Raw genomic sequence first — 18,279 nt, 5'->3', positions numbered from 1 at the left:
TTGACCAGCTGTCCAAATTTATCATTGGCCTTTAGGGGTGCCAACCATCCCGTAAAATACCGTCTAAAAAGTCCACACATTGTGCTAAAATGTGCTAATACTGTGGAGGGTATGGTAAGCGACCGTTATTAAGGGACCCCATTTAAGTGTCACTTATTTTAAAATGTATTATTCAAAAGTGGCAACCCTACTCACAGCTCAGGTTCAAAGAAGCTATTTTAAATGTTTATTTAATATTTAAAAGTATAAACTAATGATTGAAACTTGATGACGAACATCAATGGTGTTTAGTGTATTAAATAAACGTAGCCTAAATATAAAATCTATTCCCTGTTTCTGACTCCACATTTTACTAATTAGACGTATGTTTTCATTAGCCAACATAATTCCAATCTGGTAGCAAGGACCAGTCAAGCAATGTGGTTTCTTACATCCTGCTGGGGCAACTTGCCTTTCCACCCCTTCTGTTTTCGTTCAGATGACGTGGCCATGGGTGGCGAAGCGGTGCGAAATGATTGTTTCCTTACTCAACGGTAACTCATCGCCCTCTCCAACGATAGGTCCGAATTGCCCATGTGATCTCTCCGCACTAATCGGCGCTGAGCACGCGGATTACTCGCTATACAGTTTTACGACAAACTCGTATGCGACCATCTCAAGTCAACCACTGTCAAAGAACCAGGAAGAAGGAAGGTGTGATAGCCACCCCCACCCCAAAAAAAGACACCATCTCAAATCAATCGGAGAACTTTCCCTAGGAAATCATGGGGCTGTCTAGGTGCAAGATTGCAGTGGTTGTCTTGACGACTGTGTTAAGTTCATTATTGCCAGCTCGAGCAGATGAACACGAACACAAGGTAAGAAGACTGCGGGCCGGGAAGCCCTCTGTGTGCGATATGTGGATAGCCTTCAATGACGATGGCTATTTGGAAGTGCGGAACACCAAATGATAGGAATAAACGATTTATGTATTTCCCTTTGTCTGTTGTAACAAATGCAAAGCACAGCACTAGCTACGTGGCCAGAAACTAACCAGCTGTAGCTTATACTGGCTAGCTTAGCATCAGCTATCCAATTACATTACGTTATGCCAAGTGCCAACAGCAACTACTCGTACTAGATGTCTACTCATTGTATGTGACACTCCAAGTATAATGGTATTATGTGTTAGATATCGATATGTTCTGTTTTTCTTTTGTATATGCGTGAGATTGCGCAAAAGGGGTCGGCTAATCATCGTTAGCTTCAATATTTCCGTGTACACACACACATATCCGGTTCATCCAGGCTTTTATATCGTTGCTACGTTATGATAGCCCTATTGATAAGACCGTGAGTGTGCCCACGTTCCACGCCTGAATTCAATTCACATTTCACACACCTGTGTCAAAATCTAGTAAGCTGTTTACTTCATGACAACATTTTTCGGCATCCTAGGCGCGCTCGAATTACTTTTGTCCCTAAGATGCTTCCGAAATTCTTTAACATGTCAGACGTTGGCAGGGAGCTTCTCACTGTTGCAGATGATATGAAAGCTTTTGTGTAATACAAATGATTAGAACTGCATCCAGGTGGTCTTTATTATGCATCGTAGTTTACATTTTTAATTGAACTGCAGTCCAATAAAGGCCTGTCACAGCTCTCATAATATTGCTTAATTTGTAGCACCACACATAATCTGTGATGAATTATAGCCAGCCACATAAGACTGGTAAACATTATGGTTACATATAGGCTTAGGCCTGCAGGTGTCATATCTCAGGTATCTGTGGCTTCTGATTGTAAATGTTTCTTTATTGTTCAAGTCAATGCCCAATAGTGCATCTAAGCAGAGAGAGAGAATTTAAAGTTGCATGGTTACAAATACCCAATTGTATTATCTTCCGCTTAATCTCTTGTTCTTTTATTTACAATGCATCCAATGTTGACAATGTAAGGATGAGAACTAGAACAAGCTTTACTGTCAAGTAGGGTCATATACAAAAGGAATTGTCTTGGTGACAGAAGCTTCCAGTGCACAGAAAATATGACAAGACACATTCAATAAAATATATAGAGAGTAATGCACAGTAGGACAGAATAGGATATGTACAAACATGCTTTATACAGAGATTACATTATGTGCAAGCTAGGGTATGTTAATCAATCATCAATCACTTAAACATTAATCACTATAAAAAGGTGTTGAGGTGCAGTGTATTTTGAATAGCCTGACAAATGTCAGTTGTGTAATAACTTGCAGAGCAACTTTGATGTCACAGCACTGCTATGTGCTTATAGTTATTCTTTATGTTTAAGGGTGGCATAACTCTACCTGATTTACATGATCACTCTTCAAAGTTCAGACAACTTCAAACACCTTAAAAGATTGCCTTCTAAATCAGTTATATTTAATGTCTAGTAGTGGGTACCAGCGTCTTTAATTATTGCATCAGAATAGGGAGAAATCTTACTGGAAATACAACCTAGTACTAATCAGGAGGTGACAAAAAGCATTGCTTCCTGTCATATGGTCTGTGTCACTGTCATTTATTTATTTTTGTATATTCTAAGTTTCATAGAATTATCAATCTTATTCCATTAGTCATTGACAGTGATACTACCTGACTGTTATATATTCTATGTTTTGTTTCAAACACCCAGAGGTAACCAATTAGTCAATGATTAGGAATTTTTAGATGGATTACCAAGTTATTTTTGTGCTACTGGTTCTACATGGAAAACCTTAATAAGCTGACTTTACTCATTTGATTGAGTAAACTTGTTCCTTCAATTAAATTGAGCAACGGTGTCTTCAAAACAATGTAATTAAGTTCAATGACCTTAATTATGAAATCACTTAATTATTTAGGTTATGGTAACTATATGCAAGTAGACATAACTCAGATTTGCTATTTGAATATTGCTTTTTGTACTGTTATTAATCATTTTAATAGAATTGATTCAAATTTAGATCAAACAATAGCACAGCTCAAATAAAGATCATAATTATTCTAGGTCAGTCATTAAATAAGCTTTAAATAATGCTCAAAGAGAATTAGTCAACTGGGTCAAACCTGACCAAATGGGACACTGATCACACTAATGGTGACATCAAATGAAACAACTATTGGCAACAAAACAAAATACATCTACAAAAGTTACCTCTATAAATTCTTATTTACAACTATTTAAATGCCCCATAACTTACCTTTGACCGAGGAAACATAATTAAATATTTCACAAAGCATTATGGGTATCCCCCATAGCCTCAATTTATTGTTATTAACACTTAAAATAAAAAAGAATGTCTTGTGGAGTTTTAAGATAAATAAGTTCAATTAACTTAAATATTGAGTTATGAGCCCAAAACCTAACATTTCAAGTAATACATTTTTCTTAAATATATTTCCACTAATGACAACTTTACAGGTTTTATAGGGTAGTACGACAAAGTATTCGGTTACTTGTGGTATGGTATTACCAGAATAAGTATTTTTTGTTAATCATGTATGCTTCATGTAGTTTCAGTATACTTGAAATGGTTTTTTCCATATGAATTTGTGGTGTAATTAATGGGGCATTATTCTTTGGAGATGTCCGATGGTAGCCTGTGCAGAAGGAATTGCAGTATGATTGGGAATGTACTTGAATTTTCACATTGGATTCACGAGTGATGCCATAAATGTATGGACCATATATACAGTATATATTTTAAATGTTTTAAATGTAGTATATAAATGCAATGTTTTTATCCGATTATTTTAATGGTATTGTAGCCTCATATTAGAGGAATGAATTAGTTCTTCAACTCTTCTTTTTTCATTTTAGTTCAAGCATTGTTTCTTGATGGTATTACTTTGCTTCTAGGTTTGTCCATTGTGCTGGACCACACATTAAATAGACCTGATTTTTTTTCTGTGACTGAATTCTAAAAGCTCTTTCCTGCCAATTTACTTAATCTAGCCTTTAATCAATGAAGTAGCCTATTTTTTTTATTTGTGTGATAGTCGCAAACACACTCTGGACATAAGAGAGAGTGTTTAACTTCAGAAATGCATTTCTTCTTAACCCAGTTTCTGTTGAATTAAATTAAGTTGGTTTTATGTTATTAGTGGCAAAATATTGTTGTGTGACTAGGGCTGCACAGTTAATCAAGATTACTAATACAGCTGCTGCAATAATCTAATTGTGAAAAGTGTCAATTACATCATTCAATTTACATCTGTTCCTGTAGTGTACATTTTTTTTGGTTTTGTTTTGGTCTTTTGTATGCATGAATGCAATAGACAATCTGTTTAAATTAGTCTATTAGCATATCAGAAACAACATCCTAGTATTTTAGTATTGTTGTGTTGCACACTTTCTGTGTACAATTTTTTCAAAATGTAAACAAAATTAAAAAATGCTTGTTTTATTTGCTATAAAGCAATTAAAGGTAAATTCTCAGCTTGTTTTGGATGTGTAGCCTACATAAAGAATATGGAATGCAGTTGCCCCACAAAATAATTTTAATATAATGTATTCATCGCAATTATAATATCAAGTGAAAAAAGTCAAATAATCGTCATAATCACGCCAGTGTGTGACACAAGGCTGGTAAGTACAAGTTTTAAACTGTTCAGTCTACATCATCTAATGATTGTATTTGCTTTTTGCATATTTTCAGCATCCCATTACTCATACATTAGTTACAATAGGCTTTTGTCTGATGGGAATGAATAAAATAAAAATGGTACAATCATTAAGCAAAGGCAAATTAAATCTCTTTTTTTTTTTCTGTTTATTTCAAAACTTTGTCACTTAAATGGTGTCATCCTTGGCTTTTACGAACATTACAGAGAAATAGATACTCGATACACGATTTGAAACAGATAGCTGATGGCTGCTCTTTTTCTTCTGCAGTACACAGATAAAGAAGAGGTGGTTCTATGGATGAATACAGTGGGCCCTTATCACAACAGACAGGAGACCTATAAATTCTTCTCTCTACCATTCTGCGTGGGTACCAAGAAAACTATTAGCCATTATCATGAGACATTAGGAGAGGCTCTGCAGGGAGTTGAATTGGAGTTCAGCGGTCTGGACATCAAGTTCAAAGGTATGGCCATACATTAAAGCTGCACTATGTAACTTTGTGCCCTCTAGCGACATCTGTTGTTAAAAGTTACAATTGCAAGCAGTTTGCAAAAGAAAACTACATCAGTCGTGTTCTGGCAATTCCCATCTGGCAGATGAATCTCATCAGTTGCCTCCGTGTCTGAGACAGTCAATCCTTGCATCTTATAACGTAGCTTGTTGAGCACGTTAGCACGGAAACCTAGCGCATGTGGATGCTTCACATTATTCTCCGCAGCATCCACACACAACTCGCCACACACCCCACCGAGAGCGAGAACAACATTATAGCAACCACAAGGAGGTTAACCCAACGTGACTCTACCCTCTTTAGCAACTGGGCCTATTTGGTTGCTTAGGAAGCCTGACTGGAGTCACTCAGCACTCCCTGGATTCGAACTTGTGACTCCACGGGTGGTAGTCAGCGTCTTTCTTTGCTGAGCTACCCAGGCCCCTCACATGTTTGCTCTTTTACGGAAAATTATTTTTAAGTTGAGACATCTGTCACAGGTCTAAGAGACCTGATTTTAAATGTATAGTTACTGCATTTAGCCTTTGCACAACAGCATAGTTTGGTGACATGCAAAAGGCTAGTAAGAATGAGGTATTGCTGCTCTTGTGGTGATTGTAAAAACGTAATTTGGATTTGTCTTTTACAGATGAGGTGTTGCAATCAACATACTGTGAAATTGAGCTGGACAAAGCTAAACGAGATGCCTTTGTCTATGCCATCAAAAACCACTACTGGTACCAAATGTACATAGATGACCTTCCCATCTGGGGTAAGTAGTTCAGAAATGCTTGGCAAAAACTTTGAAGGCAAAGTGATTGGCAAGACAACTCCCTACAAAACTGGTTTATTCCAGCAGATATTTTCCTGTTTTTTCAGACAGCTGCATGCTGCACACATCCCACTTGACTTATGCCCATTTCCCACTTTAATGGTATCGGAGCTGTAGTTAGTATACAAAATGAATTTAAATCATAGCAATCCATTTAAACGTGATATTTTTTTAAATACAATAAATACAGATGCACTACATTGGTGTAGACAGATTTGTTGATTATAAATTATGGTAGTGTTTTAGTTTGTATTTAGTCTGTCAAGACAGACTGAGTTGGTGAGGACATTATCTTGCTCCACAGCCACTGACGTTAATGGTTACAGGTTCAAGATCCACAGGTTTAAGGAGACTTTGCGGAGCCAGTTTTCCTGCACAGAACCACTTTTTCTATGGTGAAAATGTGTAGAATGAGGCCAGATTGGGCCCTTGCAGGTGGAAAAATGCTATTCGTTTGGTGGTCTGTTTAAGTATATTTGTAAAATCACTCCCTGCATTTGAAAAACCATGCATTAAAACAATGTATGTAATGTGTTTATTTTTCTGTGGCTTTAAAAAGGGGACCATAAAATCAAATCTTTGCAATTTTTCTGTATTTCAGAAGATTGGGCTACATATCTTCTGTTAGCTTTCCATCAATTAGCCATCTTCTCACTCAAAGCTTTTTAATGGATCTTGGACCTGAGTTACTAAGCGATTACCTCATTCTAAAAAAAAAAATTGGACCTCTTTCTCTAATATTCATTTTAAAATGTCAGTGTCTGAGAGGGATATAAATGTATTAACATATTTTTAAACTTGCTGTATCCCTCCAGGGGACTTTTTACAATAACATTATCATTTAACAGTATAAATTAAGTTTGACTTCCTAGGTGTAATCTTTGTAAAACCATTGTTCTGGAAGAGCATTAGGGTTCTTATATATTATTATGCCACCAGGTCTTTACTTAAAATGTGCCGTTCACAAGGCTGCTCTTTTTATGGGTGCTCAGTTGGTTCTTTACTTAAAGACAACATAAAAAATTTAATTCGCAGTGCATTTAACTTCTGTTACGTAAAGGATTTCTGATGAAACCTAATATTTAGGTGGAAGAAATGTACAATGGGACTGGTTTTTATACAGGGTTTGATTGGATTGTGAAAGGTTTTGCTATGATATGGTTAATATTATTTGGTCCGGCCCACACAGCCTTGGTTACATCGACAGAAAAAAGTTGGAGAGAGTTGGAGAAAGTTACATCTTGATAAGAGAATAACATCATTCACAATAAGGCCAAGGACATTTATTACAAAATACAAAAAATGCATTTGTTGCTTGATGTAAGGAATTGTTGGTGAAGCTGACGAGAATGGGGACGACTTTTATCTCTGGACTTACAAAAAACTGGAGATCGGATATAATGGGGATAGAATTGTGGATGTTAACCTTACCAGCGAGGGGAAAGTCAAGCTTGTGCCAAACACGAGAATTCCTGTGTCTTACTCGGTGAGTTAAACTTTTGTGAAATCTGCAGACTGCTAAATTGTTTTTATTTTTATTTTCCAATACCCTTATCATCGCTACACTGCCTATTCAAAATGAAAACCAAATTGTTATTGCGTGAAAAAAATCAGTGTTGCCTTAGATAATGGTCTCTTGACTCTTTCTCATGCATGTGTATAATATTCCAATCTTTGGATTGTTACATGTTGTGTGTGACTACAATCTTAATGGTAATCTTCACAGGTGAAATGGAAGAAATCTGATGTAAAATTTGAGGATAGATTTGACAAATACCTTGATCCATCCTTCTTTCAGCACAGAGTAAGTACTGCATATTGTATTGCATATCAGGCTTTATATTAGCAGATCATTTAAACCAATCCCAAGTACAAAATTCCATCCCATCTTAAATTAAATATGCTGTTTCATGTATTAAATGTGTTTTTCATGGTTTCACACCTGATAGATTCACTGGTTCTCAATTTTCAACTCCTTTATGATGGTGATTTTCCTCGTGGGCCTTGTTTCAATGATTCTAATGAGGACGTTAAGGAAGGACTATGCCAGATACAGCAAAGAAGAGGAAATGGATGACATGGTGATCACTTACTGAATTACACTAATTGATCTATTACCTTTTTAAGTTACATTTTGTTTAATCTTATGTCCTTTTGGTGAATTGTGACCCCACAATGTCTGTGTTGTAGCTCTTATAACAGTTCCTCTACATCTCTATAATGTAATGCCAAATCTCTTTCAGGGTGAGCATATTCCTTTCTGCATTTTATTAAACTCGGCACACATTCTCTCTCCCACCCTCTATATTTCTTGCCATCTTTATCTCTTTTATTTCGTGCTCTCAGGATCGTGATCTTGGGGACGAATATGGATGGAAGCAGGTTCATGGTGATGTGTTCAGGCCGTCCAGCCACCCGCTGATCTTCTCCTCCCTCATTGGCTCTGGATGTCAGATCTTCTCTGTTTCCCTTATAGTCATTATTCTGGCCATGATTGAGGACTTGTATACAGAGTGAGTTACACTTTTTACTTTCAGGGCAATGATTAAGTCCTTGCCTGTATCTGTGTTTTTATTTAATTATATTATATATTATAGATTAAATTACTGTGATGTCACACCACAGACAACCCACACTTCCAGGTTATTTTGAGTAGCTGCTCTCAGTGGTGGATATCAGCAGTGCTGCAGTTTTAATTATCCGTTAAGCATTATATAATCGAATAATATTTAAGTTATTAGAAAGGGAAATCTATGTTTTATAGTTAAGAAATATATGTAGGTTCTTTATTGCTTAAATTATTGGTCAACATAGAGTAAATTATATTTTACATTAATTTTTAATATTCAAACACTAACAGCCCATTTTGACTGAATAAGTTACTTACTGCATTCAAAATAAATGCAAAGACAATGTGGCTGATCAGTTCTTAATTATGAAACGAGGAAGTGGTAGCCAGGTGAATAATCCATGCAAGACATTCAATAAACACTTTTCAGTGTATAACAAAACGGGGTGCTTTTCAGCACTACATTAAAAACACGCAATGCTTTTCAGCCAGCTATGTAAAAACATAAAGACTCTCACACACAGACAGGCTTCATGCATCTCTCTCAAACTGCAGCTCCTCTTTATCTCTCTCCCGGCTGATTATGAGCATTCTCCCCCAGCCGTCCCTCCTCATCGCTTGGTCACAGAGAATGCACTTTGCAAATTAAAAACATCCCTTTGCAATCAGAGATCAGACATTTAAAGAAGCCCAAATCTCCAATATCAATCCATCCATCCATCTTCAACCGCTTATCCGAAGTCGGGTCGCGGGGGCAGCAGCTCCAGTAGGGGGCCCCAAACCCGAGCCACATTAAACAGCACTGACTGGGGGACCCCGAGGTGTTCCCAGGCCAGTGTGGAGATGTAATCTCTCCACCTAGTCCTGGGTCTTCCCCGAGGCCTCCTCCCAGCTGGACGTGCCTGAAACACCTCCCTAGGGAGGTGCCCAGGGGGCATCCTTACCAGATGCCTAAACCACCTCAACTGGCTCCTTTCGACGCAAAGGAGCAGCGGCTCTACTCCGAGCTCCTCACGGATGACTGAGCTCCTCACCCTATCTCTAAGGGAGAAGCCCGCCACCCTTCTGTGGAAACACACGACAGCTTGTACTCGCGACCTAGTTCTTTCGGTCATGACCCAGCCTTCATGACCATAGGTGAGGGTAGGAACGAAAATTGACAGGTAGATCGAGAGCTTTGCCTTCTGGCTCAGCTCTCTTTTCGTGACAACGGTGCGATAGAGCGAGTACAATACCGCCTCCGCTGCCCCGATTCTCCGGCCAACCTCCCACTCTGTTGTCCCCTCACTCATGAACAAGGTACTTGAACTCCTTCACTTGGGACAAAACCTCCTTCCCTACCCGAAGTACGCACTCCATCAGTTTCCTGCTGAGAACCATGGCCTCAGATTTAGAGGTGCTAATCCTCATCCCAGCCGTATTCACACTCTGCAAAAAGCAGCGATGAGATCCCCAGCCCACCGAACCGCAGATCCCAAATCTCCAATAATCTTCAATAGAAGCATGTTCTACTAATTTTGAACAAAGTGGCCATTGACAGCAGTCTTTGGTGCCAAACCTAGGCTTTGTTCCCATAACTTCATCTATGGGGCTGTAATTAAAAATAGTAATTATTTATAATGATGATGAGTTCTAATAAATGTTTGGACATTCATGCAACTCTGATCTGGTGGACCTGAATTCTAGACTGTGTTTTGAACCTAACAAAGAGCAGAAGGTCAAAGTTAGGATTCATTTACATTACATTTATTCATTTAAAGTCACTTCTTTAGTTTTTTGTGTGCCATGCCCTATCAATTGAGTAACGGTGATTGAATGAAGTAAGAATTGAGTAGGAGTGCTCATTAAGTGAATTTTGTTTTCCATTGTAGGAGAGGGTCCATGCTTAGTACAGCCATATTTGTGTATGCTGCCACCTCCCCAGTCAATGGCTACTTTGGTGGGAGTCTGTATGCAAAACAAGGAGGTAGGCAAACTACCATATGCAAAGCTTCTAATTTCGTTTTTTTTGTGTGTGTGTGTTTCAAAATTTTTATTTAAGGTATTCTAGTTATTACACTTTTTTGGCACTTATTTTATGTAATTTTGCAGGGAGAAGATGGATTAAGCAAATGTTTATAGGAGCTTTTCTGATTCCTGCCATGGTGTGTGGCACAGCGTTCTTCATCAATTTCATCGCCATATACTACCACGCCTCCAGAGCCATCCCATTTGGCACCATGGTGAGTTTTTATCTGCCACAGCAGTGTCATTATGTATTTGCACTCACTGAGCACTTTATTAGGAACACCTATAAACCTACTTATTCATGCGATTATTTATTCAGCCTATCATGTGGCAGCAGTGCACTGCATAAAATCTTGCAGGTATGGGTCAGGAGATTCAGTTAATGTTCACATCAACCATCAGAATGGGGAAAATGTGATTTCAGCTGTGGCATGATTGTTGATGCCAGACAGGCTGGTTTGAGTATTTCTGTAACTGCTGATCTGGCAAACATTCAGTGAGCAGCAGTTCTGCAGATAGAAACGTCTCGTTGATGAAAGAGATCAACGTAGAATGGCCAGACTAGTTCGAGCTGACAGAAAGGCTACAGTAACTCAGATAATCACTCTGTACAATTGTAGTGAGTAGAATAGCATCCCCAAATGTACACTGCCAGCCAACAGTTTGGAATAGTGTACAGATTTTGCTGTTTCGGAAGGAAATTGGAACTAGAAAATCACTTGCCATTATATCAAACACAGTTGAAAGCTATTTAGTTCATTAAATTAAGCTTAACATTGTCTTGGTGTTTGTTTTCGAGTTATCACAGTATGCAACAGACTGGCATGTTTTAAGGTTAATATCAAAAATGGCAAAAAAGAAATGGATTTCTCTAGAAACTCGTCAGTCAATTATTGTTTTGAGGAATGAAGGCTATACAATGCCAATTCCAAACTTTTGGCCACCAGTGTATAATACATCGAACCTTGAGGCGAGGTTTATCTGTGAGTGTGTGTGTGTTTGTGTAATATACACTTACCTAAAGGATTATTAGGAACACCTGTTCAATTTCTCATTAATGCAATTATCTAATCAACCAATCACATGGCAGTTGCTTCAATGCATTTAGGGGTGTGGTCCTGGTCAAGACAATCTCCTGAACTCCAAACTGAATGTCAGAATGGGAAAGAAAGGTGATTTAAGCAATTTTGAGCATGGCATGGTTGTTGGTGCCAGACGGGCCGGTGTGAGTATTTCAGAATCTGCTCAGTTACTGGGATTTTCACGCACAACCATTTTTAGGGTTTACAAAGAATGGTGTGAAAAGGGAAAAACATCCAGTATGCGGCAGTCCTGTGGGCGAAAATGCCTTGTTGATGCTAGAGGTCAGAGGAGAATGGGCCGACTGATTCAAGCTGATAGAAGAGCAACTTTGACTGAAATAACCACTCGTTACAACCGAGGTATGCAGCAAAGCATTTGTGAAGCCACAACATGCACAACCTTGAGGCGGATGGGCTACAACAGCAGAAGACCCCACCGGGTACCACTCATCTCCACTACTAATAGGAAAAAGAGGCTACAATTTGCAAGAGCTCACCAAAATTGGACAGTTGAAGACTGGAAAAATGTTGCCTGGTCTGATGAGTCTCGATTTCTGTTGAGACGTTCAGATGGTAGAGTCAGAATTTGGCGTAAACAGAATGAGGACTTGGATCCATCATGCCTTGTTACCACTGTGCAGGCTGGTGGTGGTGGTGTAATGGTGTGGGGGATGTTTTCTTGGCACACTTTAGGCCCCTTAGTGCCAATTGGGCATTGTTTAAATGCCACGGCCTACCTGAGCATTGTTTCTGACCATGTCCATCCCTTTATGGCCACCATGTACCCATCCTTTGATGGCTACTTCCAGCAGGATAATGCACCATGTCACAAAGCTCGAATCATTTCAAATTGGTTTCTTGAACATGACAATGAGTTCACTGTAGTAAAATGGCCCCCACAGTCACCAGATCTCAACCCAATAGAGCATCTTTGGGATGTAGTGGAACGGGAGCTTCGTGCCCTGGATGTGCATCCCACAAATCTCCATCAACTGCAAGATGCTATCCTATCAATATGGGCCAACATTTCTAAAGATTGCTTTCAGCACCTTGTTGAATCAATGCCATGTAGAATTAAGGCAGTTCTGAAGGCGAAAGGGGGTCAAACACAGTATTAGTATGGTGTTCCTAATAATCCTTTAGGTGAGTGTATATATGTAAATGACAATCATAGTCTGTTTTTACAACGAGGACCTCTTTGTTTCAATTTTGTTGTTTTGAAAACATTTACTTTTTTGTAAGCACATTAGTGCCATTTAATTACTAATCCTTTTAAAGTTACACATTAAATTGTTGGTTTACACGCCGAGTAATCTTACAGCATTCATAGTTTGATCCAAATCCTGTTGCATGCATTGAAATGTAATAAAAATCAATTGTTTTTTTTTTTATCAGGTTGCAGTCTGCTGCATTTGTTTTTTTGTAATTCTACCTCTAAACTTGGTGGGGACAATCCTGGGCAGGAACCTTTCTGGCCAGCCTAACTTCCCTTGCAGAGTCAATGCTGTACCCAGGCCCATCCCAGAGAAAAAATGGTAACCTCATCCATGATTCGCACCACAGACTGTCTCATACCTGCTTGTGTTCTTAAACTTTGCACAGTGTTTCAGATTGTTTCCTATGATTTATATATAATGTTCAAACATTATTAAGGTGATTTAAATACTGTGGATCAAATTGTAATATGAGAATGAGACAAGTTGTCTGTTCTAAATAAGTCTGTCTCATTACTTAATGTTTCTCTGTGTTCTGCAGGTTTATGGAACCAGCTATTATTGTCTGTCTGGGTGGAATCCTTCCTTTTGGGTCAATATTCATCGAGATGTAAGTTTGCACACTGTCTATAGGCGTATATTTGGACGGACAATTAACATGAATATCTGTAAGATAAAAATAACCCTTTTTACTTCAGGTACTTCATTTTCACATCTTTCTGGGCCTACAAGATTTACTATGTGTATGGATTTATGATGCTGGTGCTGGTGATCTTGTGTATTGTGACGGTCTGTGTTACCATCGTCTGCACCTACTTTCTTCTCAATGCAGAAGACTATAGATGGTAAGGAGCATTCACCTACTGCCATAATGTCTTTTAGTTCTGTTTAGCTTAGCACATTGAATTTATGCTTCCACATCCTCTCAAGGGTACTTGGAAAAGTCACTCATCTGAGATCAGATCACAACGTATTTTAAATGTTTTAGAAGGATGTAAACGCATCATGAAAATAAAATCATGAAATGGGATGAAAATAATTGTTTTCTTTTTTCAGGCAGTGGACAAGCTTTCTCTCTGCAGCCTCAACAGCAGTTTACGTTTACATGTACTCCTTCTACTACTATTTCTTCAAGACAAAGTAATTAACAAATTTTCTTAAAATTTCATGGTTATTGCAGCTCAATATATGAACACTCGATTCAATTGTTATCCTAAATGGACTGTTTGTTATTTATGTGAATAATAATACAACAATTTTAACCCTTTTTATTTCCATATAATTGCTGTTTTACTGGTCTGTGTAGCTATATATGGAGGAGTAAACTAATAAATAATTATATATTTCTTTAATCATTCTTTTATTTCTGTATATATTTCAAAATGTATTTTTCCTTGCAACATTAAAATAAGGATTTAGACAGTCGTATGTCACAGTCAAACTATGTATAATGTAACTGCTAACTGCCCTAAATCACTTTTGTATTATTTTGATTTAATTGGTGAATTAATTAATTAATTCATCCATTGATGTATTTATTTAATTATATATATATGTCCGTGCACTTTTAATTATTAATATATTTATTTATGCTCTAATATGTGAATTTATGTATTTGTGAATTGATTTATTATTTTTTGCAGGTTTCATCCTCCATAGCTATAGGGACTAATTCCTCCAATAACAAGCATTTACTAATTTTCCTTCCAGGATGTATGGCTTATTTCAGACGTCATTTTACTTTGGCTACATGGCTGTGTTCAGTACTGCTTTGGGAATCATGTGTGGTGAGTAAAGAAAGAAAAATATGTTTGTGTACTTTTCCTCATAATTCTGAGATCCTGCTTAAAGGGGAGAGAGAGTTAACTTTTTTATGATAACAAAAACCCATTATCTCTTTGTTCTTAGGAGCGGTGGGTTATGTGGGAACAAGTGCCTTTGTGAGGAAGATCTACACAAATGTGAAAATTGATTAGAAACTCTGCAACGAGACGGCAGATCAACTGACTCTTCCTCCCGTTTAAAGCGGGCACAAAGTCTCCATTTATTTTGCAAGAAGAGATTGTGTTATCTTGTACAAAATCTAGTTTTCCATTTTCTGAATTAATTAAAAGTTGCAACATGATACTTACAAAAATTTAGAGAGAAAGGTGAAATAAAATTACTTTTTATTTTTATTTTATCTGCTTTTCTTTTTCCCTCTGGTGAAATGTAGACCGTAAATGCAGATAAAAAGGGGAAAGTACACCACAATGTTGCTCCTATTTGTTATAACTCTATCCCACCCCAAAATCATTGAACAGATCTTTATTGATGGAATAGTCTAGCTCTCTTCAGTGAAGAGGCCAAAGTGTATTGAGAGCCTTTGTTCGTTCTATTGTATGAGAATATTGGAGAGTGGGGTTTAGGTCCATCCTCTTGCTTGCCTGTTTTGTATTACAGAGTCGTACAATGCCATTGTTGTAGTATTGTTTCTCACACTTCTGTATCACACCAAAAGCATAATGTGGTTTGCAATTGCAAAATACACTTTTTTTTGTATTATTTTTATTATTTAATACACTGGTGGCCAAACGTTTGGAATAATGTACAGATTTTGCTTTTATGAAAAGAAATCGGTACTTTTATTCACCAAAGTGGTAATCATCTGATCACAATGTATAGTCAGGACATAAATAACGTGAAAAATTACTATTAGTTCTAATCAAAAAAATCCTCCACGTGCAGCAATGATAGCTTTGCTGATCCTTTGCATTCTCACTGTCAGTTTGTCCAGATACTCAGGTGACATTTCAGGCTTCCTGTAGCACTTGCCATAGATGTGGCTGTCTTGTCGGGCACTTCTCACGCATCTTACAGTCTAGCTGATCCCACAAACAAAATAAATGGGGTTAAGATCCAAAATACTCTTTTCTAATTATCTGTTGTCCAATGTTTGTGTTTCTTTGCCCACTCAAACCTTTTCTTTTTGTTTTTCTGTTAGAAAAGTGGTTTTCTTTGCAATTCCTCCCATAAGGCCTGCACCCCTGAGACTTCTATTTACTCTTGTAAACAAAACTGGTGTTGAGCAGGTAGAATTCAATGAAGCTGTCAGCTGAGGAAATGTGAGGCATCTATTTCTCAAACTTGTGACTCTGATGTACTTATCCTCTTGTTTAATTGTACGTCTGGGCCTTCCACATCTCTTTCTGTCCTTGTTAGATGTTAAGCTTCATTTAACAAACCAGATTGCTTTCAACTGTGTTTTGATATAATGGCAAGTGATTTTCCAGAACCAAATTAGCAATTTAGCATTATTACTCGAAGATAAGGTGTTGGGAGTAATGAATGCTGGAAATGGGGCCTGCCTAGATTTGATCAAAAATGACTTTTCAAATAGTGATGGTGCTGTTTTTTACAACAGTAATGTCCTGATTATACTTGAAGTTGAATGCCACTTTCGTAAATTAAAGTACCAATTTCCTTCTGAAACAGCTATATCTGGTCATTATTCCAAACTTTTGGCCACCAGTGTATATAAGAGTTCACCAATATGATGAAGCAGTCAGGTTTGAGCTCTACTTTTTAAGGACATCTGTTTTTCTGTAGTTTATATCCACAGACCAGAGCAAAAAGTCTGGCACATCAAAAACAGTTTTCTGTCCACAATAGTTTATGGTTAGATTGATCATCTGAAATAATGGTTAGGTGGGATTGTTTAATGGGTTGTGTGATGTGATATTCCTTTTTTCAGTCTTTTGTTATTGTTTAGGTTTGAATGAAGTCTGCTCGTAAATATAATATATGGAGGGGGTGACCATGTATATAACTTTAATAATGTAACTGTAGATCCCAAATGTATTTTTGGTTGTACAGATTTATTAAAGGGTGTTTTTTTCCCCTCTATTTTATGGACAGCCAGTTTAAAAAAAAAAGGTTGGGGGTGGGCGTGGTGGAACAGTTACATCTTGCCTGACAATGCATGAATTTGTCACCAAATCATGAGATTTGATTAGGTTTCTATCACTACCCTTGTTCATTATCCTGCATCTTGTAGAACAGTCTCAAAAATAAGTGCTTCATTGACTTTGTGCTGCTCATAGAGGATAGTCATCAGCTTTTCTTTTTATTTAAAGAGTTGCAAGGCTGTTCGTTGTGTTGAAGAGCCAGCTCTTGTGCTTATTTTTGTATCCATGATCTGAACTCAAATTGTGACTGTCAGACACAATTAAGGCACACATGCTCTCTTCAGACATACTGTTCAAAGTTAAGTTTTTGTACACTTTATTGGATGTTTTCATGGCTTCTAAGTGCAGAACACTTAGACCAAACTATTGTTCTTTTTTTCTTATGTTCCATTGTGTAAATAGGGTATGTAACAAAAAAAAGTTTGAGAAGTGACAAAGCCTTTTTCTAAACCTCGTTCCTCCCAGTTTAAAAGTTGATTTCTGGTTCTTCATTTCATGTTCCATGTGAAGTTTTAAAAGACATTTTAAACAATATTAACTTGCTGTAAAAAGGACAAAGAAATAAACATTGTTTTTGAGGTTATGTAGGCATGGTTTATGAAGGGAAGTTGTCATAATTAAACATTTCTGCCCAAGGACAGCTGAGTACTCAATGGGAACTTCGTTTTTGAGACTAATACACAATCAGTATGTAATTGATTGCACTTTCAGTCAATAGAATAAACAAATGGTGTGATGGCAGTTTCATCATTCTTCAACACGTTATGTATATTTTAAGGAAATGGTTTTAGAAATGAATACTATTTGGCTCAAAATAACTTGTTCATGAGTGATGTCTTGTGGGTAATGATGAATCTAAAACTGGAATAATTGAGCTCAGTCTTTATCAACATTGTACCTCTCAGCAGGGAACTTAACTGCTGGCTTTGCTAAGGGGAATGTCCCTCAAATACACTATACCATGTACTTGAATGTGTACTAGATAGTAGGACTTTTCTACCACTTGGTAGCACAACCTCTTTTGTAACAAAGGCTAATTTAAAACTATCAAACAAATGTATTTTGTGTAAAATCACAGAACTCTTGTTGTTATAGACCACAATCCTCTTGTAAGAAAAGAAAATTAATTTCAGATATGGTTACAATTATATTGGTAATGGAAAATTTATACTAAGTCCAGTGCTGAAGACTGCTTTTTCTCGCATTAAACCATTTGCTAATCCTGGCAACATTATATTTCTGATAGTCTTAAGATTCACACTAAGTATGGCACATACTCTCCACATGCTTATTAAAAGGAAAGTTCACCCAAAAATGTTAATTCATCATTTAATCACCCTCATGCCATCCCAGATGTGTTTGACTTTCTTCAGCAGAAAAGAAAGATTTTAAGAAAATCTCAGCTCTGTAGGTCCATACAATGCAAGTGATCAGGCCTTTAAAGCTCCAAAAAGGAGATAAAGTCAGCATAAAAGTAATCCATATGACTCCAGTGGTTAAATTAATGTCTTCTGAAGCGAT

At 37.3% G+C, this 18,279-nt stretch overlaps 1 protein-coding gene across 1 annotated transcript; it reads left to right on the top strand.

Annotated features, from left to right (window-relative positions):
• Nucleotides 1-641: 641 nt before the first annotated feature.
• On the top strand, nt 642-18,133 carry tm9sf3 (transmembrane 9 superfamily member 3). The gene is made up of 15 exons (XM_052151423.1): nt 642-857; nt 4,885-5,080; nt 5,757-5,879; nt 7,265-7,425; nt 7,666-7,743; nt 7,889-8,020; nt 8,286-8,452; nt 10,380-10,474; nt 10,600-10,730; nt 12,993-13,132; nt 13,353-13,421; nt 13,510-13,656; nt 13,868-13,951; nt 14,522-14,598; nt 14,720-18,133. Exons 1-15 carry the CDS (start codon nt 765-767, stop codon nt 14,785-14,787), a joined length of 1,761 nt encoding a protein of 586 aa, XP_052007383.1. The 5' UTR covers nt 642-764; the 3' UTR covers nt 14,788-18,133.
• The last annotated feature ends 146 nt before the right edge of the window (nt 18,134-18,279 follow it).

The sequence above is a fragment of the Xyrauchen texanus genome, chromosome 20, assembly GCF_025860055.1.
Source record: "Xyrauchen texanus isolate HMW12.3.18 chromosome 20, RBS_HiC_50CHRs, whole genome shotgun sequence".
NCBI classification, from domain to species: Eukaryota; Metazoa; Chordata; class Actinopteri; order Cypriniformes; family Catostomidae; genus Xyrauchen; species Xyrauchen texanus.
Note: the sequence above shows the minus strand (reverse complement) of the source record. Positions and strands in the feature narration are given on the sequence as shown.

Excerpts from the sequence above, each read along its gene's own strand:
- tm9sf3 (XM_052151423.1), top strand. The coding sequence starts at position 765 with ATGGGGCTGTCTAGGTGCAAGATTGCAGTGGTTGTCTTGACGACTGTG. Across the intron at positions 5,081-5,756 it reads TCTGGACATCAAGTTCAAAG|ATGAGGTGTTGCAATCAACA; the intron begins GTATGGCCATAC and ends TGTCTTTTACAG. Across the intron at positions 7,426-7,665 it reads GAATTCCTGTGTCTTACTCG|GTGAAATGGAAGAAATCTGA; the intron begins GTGAGTTAAACT and ends TAATCTTCACAG.